The sequence below is a fragment of the Nothobranchius furzeri genome, chromosome 4, assembly GCF_043380555.1.
Source record: "Nothobranchius furzeri strain GRZ-AD chromosome 4, NfurGRZ-RIMD1, whole genome shotgun sequence".
Lineage (NCBI taxonomy): Eukaryota > Metazoa > Chordata > Actinopteri > Cyprinodontiformes > Nothobranchiidae > Nothobranchius > Nothobranchius furzeri.
The window spans coordinates 1,680,946-1,699,713 of NC_091744.1; the positions used below are offsets into that span (position 1 = coordinate 1,680,946).

At 41.5% G+C, this 18,768-nt stretch overlaps 1 protein-coding gene across 1 annotated transcript in view; it reads right to left on the bottom strand.

Moving 5' to 3' along the window:
* Window positions 1–18,768, bottom strand: part of cacna1ab (calcium channel, voltage-dependent, P/Q type, alpha 1A subunit, b) — a 257,104-nt gene that overhangs the window by 233,845 nt on the left and 4,491 nt on the right. The window contains exon 2 of the mRNA XM_054743533.2: window positions 2,562–2,954. Coding sequence (XP_054599508.2) covers window positions 2,562–2,950 — 389 coding nt within the window. The 5' untranslated portion in view covers window positions 2,951–2,954. The remainder of the gene's footprint in view (window positions 1–2,561; window positions 2,955–18,768) is intronic.

Below are 18,768 nucleotides of genomic sequence, written 5' to 3' on the forward strand. Positions count from 1 at the left end.
GTCAAAACAACCCAATATACAAAAATCAGCATCATCCCTCAAAATCTGATTGGGCATCTCAAAACAAGCCATCCGAAAGAGAAAATTTGGCCCGTTTCCTCTAGGTGTGTGCTGCGCCATGGCTATGAAATCGACCCCTCCTCAAGGCAAAACGTTCCGCACGTGTTAATAATTTCCGTGAACGCTTTTTGGCGCTGATCAGTGACGTCACTCGCTGTCAAAGTGGTCACAACATGCTGACGTGTTAGCATCCCATACAGTAGAAGAAACACTGCTTCTATTTGATCAGTTTTACAAGTTTCACCATAACAGTCCAGCTCACCTTTGATCTGAATTAAGAGGGAACAGTTGCTCTATGTGGGTTATGTTATTGATAAGCTGTACTAAAGGGATTCTAAATTCCACACATTCAACGTGTTTCACAATAAAACTGCAGTAATTTATTAACCTAACACCCTGATCGCTTTTCATCGAGGATAATTAAAAGTCATTCCTCAAGTCAATCTTTATGAGTAGAGAGATGAGCAGACAAATGAGAGGGTACTTGTATGAACAAATGATGTAGATGAAGAAGAATGGAGGGGGGAAAGGGTTTTGGAAAATAGAAAGAGGAAAAATATGCAGCAGGAGTCAAAGGGAAGGAGGATAAACATTAAAATGAATGATGTGCACTGTCCAATCTGAAATGCAGCTGAGCTGCGTTGTCAAGCCAGTGTAACAAAATGATGAATGCCGGCACTAATACAGCACAACAGGAAGACCGGCATCAAGGAATGACAGTGACACAGATAAAGATGGAAAACCGTAACTTTCCCCCCCAAATAACACCCACACATGCTTGTCGTTAATTTATCGAAACTCAACTCATAAAATTTAAAAAATACCCCTCATAAATGTCTAAATGTTGGTATTTCTACAGCTGATCTAATCCCAGACAGGAGAGGGACCTCAAACAACAAACCTTCTTTTAATTACTTTAATCAAAAAGAAATCAAGACAACTACAATGATGTGTCTGTTGCTCTATTTCCCATCCTGGTGTGATCAGTGGGGATGACTTCCACAGAAAAGACGAGGGCATTAGCAGGAACACAGTGACAGAAAGAGTAAGAGGCAGTCAAACACTCCGATCCAGAGAGTAATAAAATCCGTCAAGCCCATCGGCGATCTTTCCATCCCTGCATCTACTGAATGGTGGAGGTAAGTGGGATTTTAAGCTGCCGTGTCTAATTAAAATCAGTTTCATCCCCCCAAGGCTTTGCTGACACACCTGGTCTGATCTGCAACGTGGTCAGCAGCTGTCTGGATGTCTGTCTTTGTTTATTGGTCTGTCAAAAGAAGGAAAAAAATAAAACGGGGCAGTGTAAAAGTCACTTTCTGTCGTCTCCCACATCTCCGTCACAAATCTCAGCGCTCGGCAGGCTCAAGGATGAGTGATGGACAACGTGAACTTTTACCAGCGGGGTGAGAGGATGAACTCAACTAGATCAGCCAGGAAATGTGATTCAGGAGCGCTTTGTTGCAATAAAAAAATAATCTAAAAATTACTGAACACTTGATTTTTTTTTTATGAATTTAACCTAAATTAAAGAAAACTTTAAGCTCCCGGTATCACGATCCTTGTTCTTAGCCTTGTAATAATGACCATCCAATTAATACAACTGTTACTAAAAAGCTGTCTAAATAGAAGCTACAGTCCTTTATTAGTGAACAGAATGACAACTAGCTTAGCGCACCTTAGCTCCCCCGTAATTGGAACCCTGTATCCGAGTCCGGATTGGGAGGAAACGTCAGATTCCACGTGATCAGATCTGGACACCCCAACTTCTGAGTACGCATTTTAAGGCCGATTACATCACAGCGAAGCAACAACGCTGTCCAAATTCAAAGGTTACCTAAATGTTTAATGCCATCACGGTTGCTAGCTGACTAGGCATATAGTGAGGCAGGAGCGGGAATAAATAAATGGCTAGACCGTCCACATTCACAGCCGCTCCCTTCTAGTTTTAGCGGTCGAGGTATGACCTGACCTACGTGGACTGACTAGGACGAGTACTCACAAGAATACTACCCTTAGTGTGGATTCATAAAGGAAGAATGTTTCTTGGTGATGATTTTTTTAGTGTTATCATGATTTAATGGTGAGTTGGTGATTGACACTGACTAGCCTGATTGTTAACTATGGCAAGATACTAGCGTTACTAGCACATGTAGGCAAATGGGCGCTAGCTATTAGTTACATCCGTGTTTTTTTTATTACAAAAATGTTTATGTAATTGTTTAGAAAAAAGATATCACTGTTAAAAATGAATAAATAATTGCAATTTCAGTTAGAAAAAAAATCACAATGTGGTATTTTTGAGATATCACTAACCTTGAACTTAACATTGTTCTTTAAACTGTCAAACTACTTTGGTCCCAGATACAAAGCGTTCATTAACAGCTGGCCGAGGCTGATGGGTAAAGTAACATAGGAGTCACACGGAGGATTTCAACAAGGAAACTAAACAGTTCACATGCAGTAGCTAATTTTACAACCCTTAAAGAGTGAACCGTACTCACTCCCACTGCTTCCTCTTGGCCTGCGGTGTGTTGTGCAGCTTGTGTGCTTGGTGAGCCATGATGACGTCCCGATAATCCACCATTCCTCCCCTCCGTCGGATAAGTGGGACCGTTGGGTCATTGTTGTTGGCGGCGAGGGATGTGGAGCCCTGCTCGAAGTTATCCTCAGACACGCTCCCTTCAGCAGAGAAGGGCGCTTCGCTGAACTTTTCCACCTGAACCTCATACACAGTATGATAGTAAGAGGGGTTGCGGCCCACGCTGCTTCCGCTGATCGGGGGAGCGCTGTACCGCTGTGGCAGGTGGAGGCCGTGAGAGGAAGAGGAGCAGGACAGAGTCTGAGGACACGCCACCGAGCCGCCATGGTCCTGATGGAGGGGGGACAGCATGGAGCTGCAAGAGAGAGATCAAATAAATTAGACTTTATTGTCCTCTTGGAGGAAAAAGAGCCAAACAGCACGCTTGCATCATCGTCGACATGCAGAGTCACAGAGGGATGATGATGTTTTCTGATTCAGTTTAGATTAAAAATATATATCACGTTTTCTATAAATGTCCAGGATTGTTCTCAATCTAATGCCTGTTTTTTATTAGGAATAAATCTTTTCAAGGTAAGAAAATGGTCGATATCAGACTCTGGTTGAGCAGAAACAGATGTAGTGTACCACCTGGAAACAAAATGGTGATCATTGACATAAGTGTCATCTGACAACATGATAAAGATTATCTCTACTCGAGGTTTCTTGAACCAATCAGAGGAGAGCATGCTCAAAATTTTGTAACAATGTGGAAATGGTCCTTGTTTGTTCTGCCTTGTATCATGTTTGTAGTAACTATTCGATCAGAATTGCTACAGTCATTCAAACACGGGAAGAAATCCTGCATCAAGACTTAAAATCCTGAAAAATAATGTAAGAACTGTCAGACTGAAACAATTTTAGAAAAGAAATCAGCTAAAAACACGATCATCAAATAATTACCAACTAAAACATAGAATTGGTTATAAATGCTGCTATGAAAGGTCAGAAGGAAAATATCAGCATTCATTTTCATTGTTGATTTAGTAAAACTGTCCAGGAAGGATGAACACTATACTCCCCATTGAAGTGGGGGCATTCAGTAGTATTTTGTGGCTGCTAATCAAGCGGGGGGGGGGGGGGGGGGGGGGGGGGCTAATTAAAAATATTTTTCAAAACAAGCACTTTCCAACAAGAACAACCTCTTCTCTTGCAGAAACTGAACAGCTGCAGAGGTGTGAAAGCATGCAGAGTGCCGTGCTAATTCACTGTAAGTCGCCAAGTGAATGACTGATAATGACATGATGAACGACTTCCAGAAAAACTGCCAGCTGATAGGCTGTTATAAGACTCTAGCGCAGAAGTAAAGAAGTGACAAAAAAAGCACATTTTACAGACGGATGAGGCAAATTTGAGCCAATAAATGTGAATTATGAAAACATGAATAAGATGTTTGCAGACATAACTAGACAGCATGTTTTATTGCTTCTTAGCTTCAAGCAAGGAGTAAGATAAGACAAAACCATATTGAACCCTTTAATAGGGAAACTGACATTCTTGTAGGTTTAGAGATTCATTTTGTATCTGTAAACCAAAAAAATAAAAAGAAAAAAAGAAAAACAGACCTTGTTGAGTTAATGAGGATCATATTAACCTTTAAGGATGCTCCATAGTCTTTTAACACCAATATTTCGACTTTTAATTGCCAATATCAATATAAATCAATACCAATAAATGAGGGGTCCTTTCTTCATAAAAACCAAACAGAGACTAAAAGATTTTAGGTAATCAACATCACTTATAGCCTGTCATTCATGCTTGAACAGCTGTAAACATCAGCCGTGCAAAACGTGGCAAGTACTTTAAGTTAGGCCAGTTGAGCCAAACAAACAAAAATATTTCAAAAACCATAACTCGGATCCGACTTATTTTGACATTTTGATTGAGAGAAGAAATCGCTGAAGAGGTTGATGCATAATATGTGCATGGTATGTAAAATGTGTGTCCTTAAAAGAGTAAAAACCAATTCTAATGGCAATAACGTCAGACATACCAGCAGCTCTTTGTCTCAAGTCTGATTAGTGGTGTTCATTAAATCAGGAGGTGTGTGAATCTTAAGGTGTCATCTCAGATTTTTGTAGATGCTGTGGCTTTGTTAGCATCTTTAAGTCTATAGCCCTTTTTCAACACACACCATGCCGGCAAACTGTCGTAATGTTACCAGAACGGTATGTCTTATAAACGCGCCATGCCGGTATGGCGTTGCACAAAATTTGCGGCATTGGTTCCACCTGGCTTGGTAGTAATATTGCACTAATGGTCTGTCCTTTAAACGGCTATTGCTCCATGGCGCAACAGAGGGAGGTGTCATGATGACGTGGGGAGTTAATGACGAGCTCCAGCCGGTAAATGTTGCTGTAAGTTTTGCTTTTTAAACAGAATCAGCTGAGACGGCAAACTGGAGCACCGCAGCGCTCCATGAGTGCCTCTCTATTAGAGCTGAAGTTCAGATCACCAGAGGCTGCACAGGGACCCATGGGGACAGACACCTTTAGGAGCAGCTTGTTAAAAAAAAGTGATAATCGTGGCTTCAAATGCAATAAAAAATTAAGTTATGTCCAAGATAAAAGGAAATCTGCGACAGTGCAGAGACTGCCCCCATTCCCCCTTTATGCCACCACCGCCTAATCTTTTATAAAAAGGACACGATTGTGCTACATTACCACCACGGTCTGACCACTTATAAATGACCTAAGGGTCCCTGGTGCTGCCACAGCGTTGCAGCATTGTTTTGTATAAACCGCTAAAGCCAACACCACCAAACCTGAGGTCATCGTTCTGGTGGCCTCTCTCTGGGTTGAGGGTGAGGAAGCTGAGTGCTTCATGTCAGAGTCTCCAAAAGCAACACTGCTCATATCCGCTTTTGTTTACCAACTTGTGGCATTTATGAATGACACCACAGACTTCCTGAGAAGACTGTCCCCACCCAGCCCAGGCTGCACTGACCAAAGTCTGAATGCGCCAGTAGCACTAGATTGGGGTAATGACTAGTAGAAAGAGATCCCAGATCCAAGCAGCTAAAAGGAGCTTCCTATGAGGATTTGCCAGGCTCAGAGTAGAACAGCTGCTCCTCCATAAAGGAAAAAAGTCTACTGAGGTGCTTAAGGCATCTAATTACTTGCTTTATTGTTGTCTTTCAAAAAAAAATGCAGAAACAGGCACAGCCCACTGGGAGGATAACCCCAGGGCAGACCCAGAAACCGCAGAAGGGATCACGAACGCTGGAAATGCTTTAGGAGGGGTTTGAGTGTCGAGGATTGATGGGTTTTCCTTCTTGTTGCATCTGTGACTGGATGATGGATGGATGATGGATGGATGAATGAAAACCCTGAGTTAATAATTCAAATGCATGATTAATAATGTGTTCTGTTTATGGGTAAATGATCAACGAGTGATGTAATGAAGGTTTTTTCAGGTTTCTCTTGATTTAGGGAAAACAGAAAATTTAAGAGGTCCAAGACCATTTTTTTTTCAGCATCCACTTTTTAATGAGTGAAACTCAACTTTAATGTATTGCAAATGTAAGCAATCTGAATAGTTCAGTAAAGGGTCTTTTAATTTTTCTTTAAATCTTTTTGTTTTTCTGTGTAACTCATTAGCTGGTGTTAGTGGTGTAGCTAATACAGCCCTTTGGGATCTATAAGAGGATCTTTTGTGACGTCAATGTTTGGATTTCTTGCATTGCATCACAGGATTGTTTGGCCTATAATTAAATTGTTTTGCAGGTTTGGAGGAGCATTCAGCAAAGCAGATGCATTGTTCTTGGTCTCTGGTTGATTGTTTGGTCCGTGGGAGGCTTGATAAAAAGTTTCATCGGAATTTCGCAAAATATGAAAGAAATCATAGTGAGCAAAGAAAGCCTGAAAGTTTGTGAGGCTCATTTTGTTCATGCTAAGTATTTGTTAATTAGAGGAGATGTTTTTAAAAACATTCATCTTTGTTTAAATCCATGGAGTCATGTTGTTTTCGCTTTCTGATTCAGGTGTCTCAACTTGCGATCATTATAATAATAATAATAATAATAAATAAATAAATAAATGAAATAATGTATAAGAACACTTATTAATAAAGACTTAATCGGCTTTGCAGTTGCAGTGAGGATTTATCCCTTTTTTTTGACAATCACACACAGGTGATGTATAAAAAACTCTAACTCCGCTCGTCAGGGGCCGACTCTTTTATCACGACCGCAGCGTTCTGTTTTCAGAAGAGATCAGCCCAACTTTCCTTGAAACATAATTGTAGGACTCCAGACTCTTGAAAGCCTTTAATTTTTCACGAGTGAAGGCCGTTAAATAGGAATAATCCCAAGCAGATTTGTTAAAAAAACACAGGTGAACTGGATCAGTGTTTTTCATCATCCAAGAGCTCATACAGGCTTTTAATAGCTTTAATTTTGTCTTCAATAGAGCTCCGGGAGTTGACGTCACTTCTCCCGGCATGCAACAGTTCAAATCGAAACGGTGCCATATTGGCAGGCAGAAGCCGGCAGCTGGACTATTTGTTATTGTCAGAAAACTCAATCAAACGGGAAATATGGTAGATTCCTGTTGTGCCCCAGGATGCAGAACAGATGCGGACGACATAAGGGATGAGCCATCTACAGGATTCCCCAAGATCCGTAACGCCGCAATCGTTGGATCATTGTAATAAAACGCGCTAGTGACCGGGCTAAAATGAAACTGTGGAATCCCGAGAGTAAAGGTTTTCACTTATGCAGCGACCGCTTCATATCAGGTACTTAAACCAACGTTTCCTCAACTGTGTATGGTATTTATTTTAAATGTGTTTCTTACGATTCTTAGTGGGCTTCCTAAACTTATTTTGGCGTGGCTTTTTCTGTCTTATTACTCACAGCAACAAGTAAACGTCACGTAAAACGTTGCCTCGTGAGTGCTGCGTGCTGCCGTTTACGTGTTTTATGATCACAGCAATTAACCAGCTAAGCTGTATTTAATTTTTAAGCAATGGTTGATCAGTTGTCAGATCACACATAAAAAGCACTTTGGATTGCTATTATCTGTCTCACCGAGACAGATCCTGAGACGCTCCTGCCTGACATATTTATTTTATTCACGGAAAAAAATCAGACTAGTGATTTCTCTTGGCGTTCAGTTTATACATTCAAACAGCACAGCACTCTATTTAAACTACTTACATGTAAATCTATGTTATTTGTCCATCCATCCATTTTCATCCACTTATCCGGAGTCGGAGTCGGGTCACAGGGGCAGTAGCCTAAGTCGAGAGGCCCAGACTTTCCTCTCCCCAGCCACTTGGGCCAGCTCTTCCGGGGCAATCCCAAGGCGTTCCCTAGCCAGGTCCGCTCCGACAGCTTCTGGCATTTTTAAAAAGTATCCCAGGGGCACGGTAAGGGTCAGAGATGTTTAGTCTATTTAATTTCTGACTATATAAAACGATTTCTTCGGTTTTAAAGTGTGAAGTAAACTCAGACGGAGTAAAATCCAAGCCGATCCCGTTTATTTTTACCTTTGTTAACTGCCAACATGGCGTCTACTCTCTGAGAGTCACGTGACGTCCGGAGCTCTATACAGATTTTAAGCTTCTGTCAGAACCTTCTTCTGTCTTCAGACAATAAAGTGTTTATATAGCGAGGATTTCGCCCACAAACTTTCTTTAAAATGTATGTTGTGAATTGATCACAATGTGCTGTTGCCACACAACTACTCATGCAAGCGCACAAAGATGAAAGAAGGTCAACAAAGATCCTCCTATACAAACCTCTATGTCCACCATGTCCTCAGCTGACAGGGATTCATGTGAAGTAAAAGTACAAATCAATCAAAGAGTACCAAGTTGATTTGATTTCCACATGAGAGTACTCATGGAGGTGGAGATCACACCTTTACATCACCTCAGGTAGTTTCCAGGACTGCTGACAATAGTTGAGTTACTACGACCATTAAAAGCTTTATAAACAAGCGAATGGGGGATTTGGGTGAGGCTATAATGTCCTTGGTGAAACTGATTCACCCTCTGTGATGAAGAAACAAAAATGAGGAGAGAAAAAGGAAGTCAGCACCATACGGGGCGAACATTAATAAAGCAGACGTTCAATATGAGAGCAGAGGGCAAACAACAAAGAGACCCACGGAGAATAAACAGAGGAGGGAACCGACATGAAGGGGAAAATTAAGGAAAGGAACTCCTAGGGTGACTTTACATACTGTAAAAAAACAGTTTATGTACAGTATGTCTACAGATGTGTGTGTGTGTGTGTGTGTGTGTGTGTGTGTGTGTGTGTGTGTGTGTGTGTGTGTGTGTGTGTGTGTGTGTCTAAATGCAGGAGAAACAGCACTTTTCCTCACCAGTTATCTGCTGAGCATGCATTACACATTATTTCTTCCTGACATGGTGTAATGTGAAAACTAATTCACAGAGACAGCTGCACACACACACACACACACACACACACACACACACACACACACACACACACGCATGTGTGTGTGTGTGTGTGTGTGTGTGTGTGTGTGTGTGTGTGTGTGTGTGTGTGTGTGTGTGTGTGTGTGTGTGTGTGTGTGTGTGTGTGTGTGTGTGTGTGTGTGTGTGTGTGTGTGTGAAAGAGTACACTGCGTGGCTTGAATAACACAGGTCTAGTTGCATAAGTGTGAGCATCAGAGAACACACAGTCTCCGGACAATGCACTAAACACTGGGTGAGGGCAAACTAAATGGCTAACAAGGACATAAAGGACCCACAAAATACAAAAGTGGGAAAAGAGTTTATGGAAGGAAACAAAGAGGTGATAAGGCAAATAATTAGGACACAAGAGGGTGAAGGGGTGAAAGAAACAGGAGGAAAGAAAAACACAAAGAAGTGATTTTATGATAGATAGATAGATAGATAGATAGATAGATAGATAGATAGATAGATAGATAGATAGATAGATAGATAGATAGATAGATAGATAGATAGATAGATAGATAGATAGATAGATAGATAGATAGATAGATAGATAGATAGATAGATAGATAGATAGATAGATAGATAGATAGATAGATAGATATAAACTATATTTCCTCCCAGATGGACAACGGTGGTGAGAGCACATTAATAAAAAGGTACAAAGGTAGCAAAAAGCATTCAGGTGAGAGCGAGAGAGATAGCTGAGGGAGTAAAACTGAGGAGAGCCATGCACATGAAACCAAATCTGTTCACTCGTTTTCCCAAACAGCTGAGAAATTTAAAAAGTTTATGGATACCCGGAGCAGCAAAGAGTCAGAGGTAAAAAGTATACAAAACACAGGAATGCTACTGCAGTAAATCACCAAAACAAAGTCCATACTTCTTTATCCAATGGCAACTGTTTTTAACCTGTTCTGTCCGGGCAGCAGAAGCAGACAGAATGGTTGATCAGGGTACCAGAAAAGATGTGAGATATTCCTTCAGTAGCCTTTATTATGTGTGTGGCCTGTTCGACCACATTTTCTTACGCACTGGAGTGGACAGGCAGGGAGAAAAGAGGCATAACACAAACAGGGAAAGGGAGGGAGGAGGGAATGGAGGAACAACGGTACACAACACACAACAAATACACAGGCAGGACAATTGTGTCCAGCTCTAAGCAGTTTTTGTGTACAGTGGGGCAAAAAAGTATTTAGTCAGCTACCGATTGTGCAACTTCTCCCACTTAAAATGATGACAGAGGTCAGTAATTTACATCATAGGTACACTTCAACTGTGAGAGAAAGAATGTGAAAAAAAATCCATGAATTCACATGGCAGGATTTTTAAAGAATTTATTTGTAAATCAGGGTGGAAAATAAGTATTTGGTCACTTCAAACAAGGAAAATCTCTGGCTCTCACAGACCTGTAACGTCTTCTTTAAGAAGCTTTTCTGTCCTCCACTCGTTACCTGTATTAATGGCACCTGTTTGAACTCATTATCTGTATAAAAGACACCTGTCCACAGCCTCAAACAGTCAGACTCCAAACTCCACTATGGCCAAGACCAAAGAGCTTTCGAAGGACACCAGGAAAAGAATTGTAGACCTGCACCAGACTGGGAAGAGTGGATCTACAATAGGCAAGCAGCTTGGTGTGAAAAAAATCAACTGTGGGAGCAATTATCAGAAAATGGAAGACATACAAGACCACTGATAATCTCCCTCGATCTGGGGCTCCACAAGCCGGCAGCCCGCGCAGCACACAGAAGCCGCGATCAGACAGAGATGCGCCGAGCTGCGGGGAGGGGAGAAACGGGTGGGAAACATCGGTCTCCCGAGAGCTCCACAAGCTGATAGTGGGAACCCAGCTCCACCAACATGTTCTATTCAACCCATTTTCTACAGTGCAGCATTATGTTAAATGCACTGGGTTTTACCCTATTACATTTAAATTTCATGGTTAAACAGTACATGTTAAAATCTAAGCTCAGCTCGGCAGTGACCTAAAATACATAAATATAATTTTACTTACTGAAAAAAATGAAGTGGAGACTCCTTGGATGCTCTATTAGTGCAATTAATGCCACAGCAAGTCATTTTGTCCAACAATTGCACAAAAAATATCCAAACAAGAATACACACACACAGAGACTCAAAATCCCGGAGCAGTTTCCAGGCCAGACCGAGGCTCTACTGAGGCCTTTCCACGGAGCTAGCTCTGTGGTCACGTGGGTCTGATGCTCATTAATTATACAGAATTTTAGGCTTTTAATACACTTAAACAGAAGAGTGGGAAAAAAAAATTCACCCCCCTCAGAGTTGTCATGAGTATAAACTGGCTAATTTAAACCAAAAACATGTTTTGGAACCAGGCTGTAAACATGTTTATTTCTGCTGTGAAATTGGCATTTTTCACATGGGAGTCAATGAGGATTTGCTCGCTTCTGACACCAGCCCCTAGTGGATGAGGGTGGAACTGCAATTTTTGGTACTTCTGGGTTGAGACCAATTTTAGAGCCGCATTGTGGGGGCTTGGTTTTACCTCAGAGATGTGTCCACCAGCCTAGTTACTAATGTGGTGCTAACACACAGCTCAGCTTAATCATAGCTGTCGCTGAAAGTTCTTATCAGAAACTTTGCAGTTTCGTTTTTGTCATCCTTGTGTTCTTAGCACCCTTGTTGACATGTCCTTACAATATATCAAATTGTGTCCTCTTGGTCGTGACAGTTTCTCTCCCACCAGTTGCTAGTCAACCTTGGGGTTGATTCTTATCAGCTATGCCCTGATCATATGCTGTCATCATGTCCTCCAGCTGTTCTCTCATGTTTACGCACGCTGACAGCTGTAGAGGTTTATTAGGTGGCACCTCTGAGTCCTCTCAGGTTTAGTTCTGAACCAGTGTGGCGTTGACTATATCTGGCTCCGCCTTTAATCCAACAGGTGATGGCTTAAAGGGCGGAGCTATACAAAATAGAACGTTGGTTACGTTTTGTAACCCCAGATTCTATGAGGATTAGAAAAGTCAGTCATTTGCAGGTCACATTGAAAATTTTGCCTTCATGGACTCCCCAATTGACAGGCAAGGCTGTTGTTGATTTAGTGTCCAGGAGAGAGTAGATCATGTCTCGGCTAGCAGAAGCTAATCGTTAGCAACTCCACAACATGGCAGAACCCCACCAAGCTTGTGTTATTTGTGGAGATAAAACATCAACATTGCAGAGCAAACAGTGGTTGAGTCGTGTTGCTGTTTGCCAATCAGAGGCAAGATGTCAAAAAAATCAGGAAATAAGACTCCAAAGCATGCTGTGTTCCACTCTGGATCACTTCTACCTCCTGAAAAAGGAGCGCCTGGGCTTGTCAGATATCAACTTACAAGGTATTCATCTATACTAGAAACCACTGAAAATGTGATCAAAAACGAGTGAACTTGGTCTTTAATCTTTATAAAAGCTGTAAAGATGTGACGTCAAAATGGCAGTTTCTGTTCATTTGTGTGTTTAGACAGCAGTACAGTACCAGGGAAACAGTCCCAGCATACAGCAGAAATGTTCTTACTGCTTGTCCTGTTGTCCCAAACACTACATTAAGACTCCTTCCGGCGCTCACAGAGAGCAGACGCTTCTGCCTTTTGCTCCCTTATCTGTGTTTTCCCAAGGCTCTTTTTGTCCCGTCTGCCTACAGAGCGCTTCTCTGCATTTCCTCTGCAATCACCTTTTTTATTTTTCAACATGGACTTAATTAATTGGTCATTCAACGCGATTGATAAGATTTTTTTCTACAATGAGTATGGAGGAGGGGGCTCACGCTTGTCCTCAGGGGACACATGCAGCGGGATATATGTTTGATTCCTGGAAAAAGTGGAATATCATCTGTCTCTCTCAGCTGTCCATTGAGGACGTTGAAGATATGTGGATATTTGGCCTGATGATCGTTGGATTTCTTCTGATTGGAGTGGGAGGATATTTGGCTTTCCGTAAAATTTGGATGACGGGAGAGATTGGAGGGCGACCCGCAACCATGGACGGCACCGTCCGTGTGGATACCTCACAGACTGGGACGTTGCTCGAGGTGAATCGCAAGCTGGACAATGTCTTAGCTGCGTTACCGGTGTTAGCGCGCAGGATTGATAACATCTCGGAAACGGTCACCGGACGGTGTGGAGATGTTTAATCACTGAATTGGCTTCACTGGAGGACTTGAATGATCAATACAGACTTAAGGCAGAGAGGAAACATTATCTCTGTCCGACCCAAACAAAGTTCTGTTATCGAATCTGACGCCATAAGCAGCCTTGGAGTTGCATGCAAAAACCCCACGCTGGAAGGAATGCAGACAAATGCTGTGAATCTCTACCCACCCACCCCCCCGCCTTCAGATTGTGATCTCCACCGAGGTCATCAAGCTAAGGACTCACTGCTCTCTGTGCTTCCCCATGACCTCCCTCCCACCTGCGGATTCAGTTGGCTGAGCGCCACACAGGCCGCCCCCGCTGAGGAAACCAGGATCCCAGCCCCTCCCCCCTACCTACCGGGTCTCATGTTGTGAACTGTGACGTTTGTTGCTTACATGTCGGGTGGTTATTTGCATTGGAGCGCTACACCCTGCTGGTGTAACCCTGTTAATGCCTTTTTTCTCCCTCCCTGAACTTCCCTCATGTATTCCCTTACTCATCTACAAAGGAGCGCCGTCATGGCTGCTCCCATGGTCTGCCTGTATCTGTCTTGTCTATATGTGTGTGTGTGTAACCTTGGTCAGGTTGTACTATGGAGTGAAGTTCCTATGCTCTGAAAAGAGCGCTGGCAATAAAATTCATTCTGATTCTGATTCTGATTCTGATTAACCACCGGTGGCGAGTTGGTAAGATTCACAAGGTGTATGACAAGCCAAAATGACCAAAAATGCACCCAAGCATCAGGTCTTATGATGTCACTTTTTGGCACATAACTGTGTCTAAAAGAGTGCCAAGGACAATGATAAACTTCACATTAGTCTCTCCAAGCAAGATGGGTCACGACTCACCGCTTTGTGCCAAAGTCTGTAAAAGAATTAGGGATCAGCTAAAACGATTTACTTCTAAAATCAAAAACACAAAGAACTTTGGTTGCTAAACATCAACATATGAATGGATTTCAGGAGTCTGGGGAGAACTGTGGAAACAATAATGACACTAATGGGACATTAGAGCCATGCAAGTGACCCACTGTAGGGATGAATCGAGTCACACGGATCACAGAATACCACTGAAAACTATCGTCACTCAGCACTGTCTGCCTTTGCATTCACCCAGCGACTTAAACCGTTTTATGAACGAAGGTCATAAAATGTCTGCAGAAAAGCTGCCAGGTTCTCTGGTCTGAGTTCAGCTCAAATACATTAAAAGACGGTGGAGAAAACGACCACAGAATGTAGAGAGGTTCTTCTTCTTCAATCAGGGTTCAAATTATGTATGAGTGCAAATTAAGGTTAATATTAGGAATTACCACTTTTTCCAAACCGATATGATTCCGATACTTGGATCTGAGTTTTCGCCGGTACCGATTACCGATACTGATACTTTTACCACACACAAAAAATGCAATGAATTTTATTTTTATTTTCTTCTCTGCTTTCAACAAGAAAAGACTGTGAGGTATATAAAAATAAAATATATTAATAGAAATGATCGCAGAACTAAAACAATAGGTGAACAGAAATGACAAGTTACTGTGAAGCCATTTTCAGGCAACTGCATTAGTATCGGTTAAATTCTACCGATACTGCTATTGGTTTCGGTCTGATAACAATACCAGTATCGGTATCGGTGCATCCCTAGCTAATATAAAGTAAATTAAATTACAAATTTTCTCAAAATTTTAGAAAATTTAAAGAGACAATGTGTAGTTTTTACTATTAATCTCTGGAAATATTGATCAAAATGTTGTTGAGAATAAATTTAATTCCCAGTTGTTGAGAAATATTGGTGGCTTTGTAACATATAACCATAAAATCGAGTCTACAATACATGGGAGCGAGTCTAAGTCTCTGGGCGATGTCATATTAGATGCCAGGAAATGTTGAGGAGAAAATGTACCAAGCTTCATCAAGAACCTCTTGAACCATTAGTATGTGAAATAATCTGAGTACATTTATAGAATGTTTTTATTTTAAACAAATCGTTCGGAAAAGGCTAGAGCTTTGGAGAATTGATCTGGAATACCAACCATTCTACAAAAAATAAATAACTACATACACCAGAACACTTTTGCTGTGTTTGCATTTAGCAATAAAACATTATGACATAAACAACCCTACCAGTGTACAACTAAACCAATTAAACCAACACACACACAATAAAACTTGTTCCCTGTTAAGAAATGGAGATCGAGTAGATTTGTTCTGAGAAGCATAATTAAAATAAACTCCATGAGTCACCACACCTACTGTGGACTTCCACTGGCGACATACTGAGATGCATCCTTTTGGTAGGACTGCAAATTTGGGACTGCAGAGACAAACTGGAACATTTTAACAGATGGAAATGCAAAGATGGAGATAGGCCAGACAGATTCTTGGTAAGGTGTCCACATCTGTGCTTTGTGAACAATCTGTGCGGTGAACAAATTAAGGCAGAGGAGCAATGTAGGGCATGTGGTCCCTTTTAAATGGTGTCAAAAATGTAAGGAAATTATTAGTTACTGCAATAACAGCAGTATTAATATTGGATATCTAAAACTGGCCCCAAATTTTCATACCTGTGCATCCCTACTATAATATCATAAAAAACAAAATATCAGATTTGTTTAGGATACGAGGTATATCAAAAAACATGTTAAAATGACAGGGTTGTGGAAGGCGCTTTATAAATAAAGCTTTGATTTGATTTGATTTGATTTGATTTGAAAATCAGACATTATTGTAAAATTTTGTCATAGGCGATAAATAATTTTATTTGGTCAATCGGCCACATGAAGAAAACATAAACAAACAATGCTGCTATAAAAGGAGCGAAGAGCTTAAGAGACTGGATGTCCAATGTTAGTTGACACTGAGCAAGAGCTTATTTTTTGACAATATATTTCAGTGAGCTGCTGCCCTTGTCCTGCCTTCTGTACTAAACTAGACTTATAAGTTTAGTCTTTGGAAGGGGCAGATGTAAAAAACAGAAAAAAAAGAAAGAAAAAAATATATACAGTATAGCACCTTTCAAGATAAAAATCACGAAGCGCTTCACAAGAACAAAAAATTCATAATCCATCCACTTTCTTCCGCTAATCCAGAGTCGGGTCGTGGGAGCAGCAGCCAACGAGAGGCCCAGACTTCCCTCTCCCCAGCCACTTGGGCCAGCTCCTCCGGGGGAATCCTAAGGCCTTTCCTGGCCAGATGAGAGACATAGTCCTTCTAGCGTGTCCTGGGTCTCTGTTTAGGGCTCCTCCCGGTTGGAAGTGCCCGGAAAACCTCACCAGGGAGGCGTCCAGGAGGAATCCTAATCAGATGCCTGAGCCACCTCAACTGGCTCCTCTTGATATGGAGAAGACATTCTACAGTTTTCCGTTTCAAGAACATGGTCTTGGGCTTAGAGGAGCTGATTGTCATCCCAGCTGCTTCACACTCGGCTGCGAACCGCTCCAGCAAAAGCCGGAGATCACGTTCTGAAGAAGCCAACAGGACTACATCATCTGCAAAAAGCAGAGACCTGATCCTCAGGCTACCAAAACGGATCTCCTCAACACCTTGGCTGCGCCTATAAATCCTGTCCATAAAAGTTATGAACAGAATCTGTGACAAAGGGCAGCCTTGGTGGAGTCCAACTCTCACTGGGAATGAGTCCGAAAATACAAAAAAAAAAACCTTCAACCAATGATTAAATCAGGGGTGTCAAACTCAAATTCACACTGGGCCGAAATGAAAAACTGGGACGAAGTCACGGGCCAAACTCAATATTTTGCATCTGGCCTTGTATCTGACACGTGGATTAAATAAATGGTTACAGTTAGAAGAAAAGAATGATAATGATATAAAAAAATAAAGAATTGCGATTAAAAACTGCAAGGAAAGGGAAAGAAAAAAATGGATAAGAAAGAGGGAAATCAGTGGATCCCAGGAAAGGCTGAATTGGTAGAAATTAATGTGACTGTCAGTCAAAGGTTAAGACAAAATAAGTGCTTATTTTTGCAGGGAGAAATGTGACAATTATGCTTTAATTTTCTATTCAATTCTATTCAAGTTTATTTATATAGCGCCAAATCACGACAAGAGTTGTCTCAAGGCACTTCGCATGGTAAACTTTTCAATACAGGTCTGTTCATTAAGCCAATCAGAAAAATGTTTCCTATATAAGAAACCCAGCAAATTGCATAAAGTCACTGACTGGTGTCAGTGTCTGGGGGGCCAGATGCACCTTTTTCAGAAAGTACCATTCAGCTGGAGAAGAGAGTAACTCCCGACGACAGGATTTGAGTCCTACTTCCTGATATTTAGACATTTCGCCTGCGATTGGTTAACAGCAGTTCGACTCTACCACTGACTATGTTTGCTTTGCAATGTTGATGTTTTATCTCCACAAAAACCACAAGCCTGAAGGAGTTCTGTTGTGTTGTGGTGTTGCTAATGCTTGACTTCAACTAGCCAAAACGTTCTCTGCTCTTTCCTGGACGCTAAACAAACAACAGCCTTCTCAGTCGTGGGTCAAGATGTGTGAGTCCATGAACGATAAGTGACAGTGTGTCGTAGATCTGTCCTATAGATCCATCTATTATCCATCAGAGCTAATGCAGGAGGCAGATGTAGGAGACTATTTTCATGTTCAGCCTGCATGAAGAACTCAGAGTGACCGATTTTTACTGTTATTTATTATTATAATCAGCAATAATCAGTGTTTCACAGTTTCAAGTAGTGTTTTTTTCTGTTATTACGACAAAACACATTGAAATGGTTTACTATTCATCACAGCCATATCATCTAGTTGATAACATGATTTTTTTTTTTTTTTTTTTTTTTTTACATTTATCTTATTGCCTCTACTTGGTCTCAAAAATGAAAACTTTTCATATTTCAAAGTCAAAAAGTCAGTCAGTTTTATTGTCAATTCTACCACATGTGCAAGACATACAGAGAAATGAAATTGAGTTTCAGTACACACAATTCAGAGATCAGACATACATGGACAAGACACATGACAAGAATTGGTGACTGTGGTCCTTCGCAACACGAGTCGCGCTACCTTAATAGATGAAAAGGGAATTACATGAGGATAAACTGGGGGAGGGAAAAAAACGGCATACCAGAGTTACCCCCGGCCGGGCGTAGCTTTACTATGCAAAAAAAAAAAAAAAAACCGCCTCAAACATATAAGCACAAACATCACAATTCACAACATGAGACTCCGATGGGGGGGGGGCTGGGATCCTGTTTCCCTAGCGGGAGCATCCCTGTGTGGCGCTCAGCCAACTGTATCCACAGGTGGGGGGGAGGTCATGGGAGGAGCGCAGAGCACATTGAGTTCCTGCAGGTTGATGACCTCGCTATGCAGAAGTCCACAATCTGAAGGCGGGGGATAGGTCGGGTTTTCACAGCATCTGTCTGCATTCCTTCCTTTGTGGGGGTTGTTGTTAGCAGCTCAAGGCTGCCTTGGCGTCAGATTTGGATAACAAGACTTTGTTTGGGTCAGGCAGAGATAGTTTTCCTCTCTGCCTTGAAGTCTGTATTGATCATTCAAGTCCTCCAGTGAAGCCAATTTAGG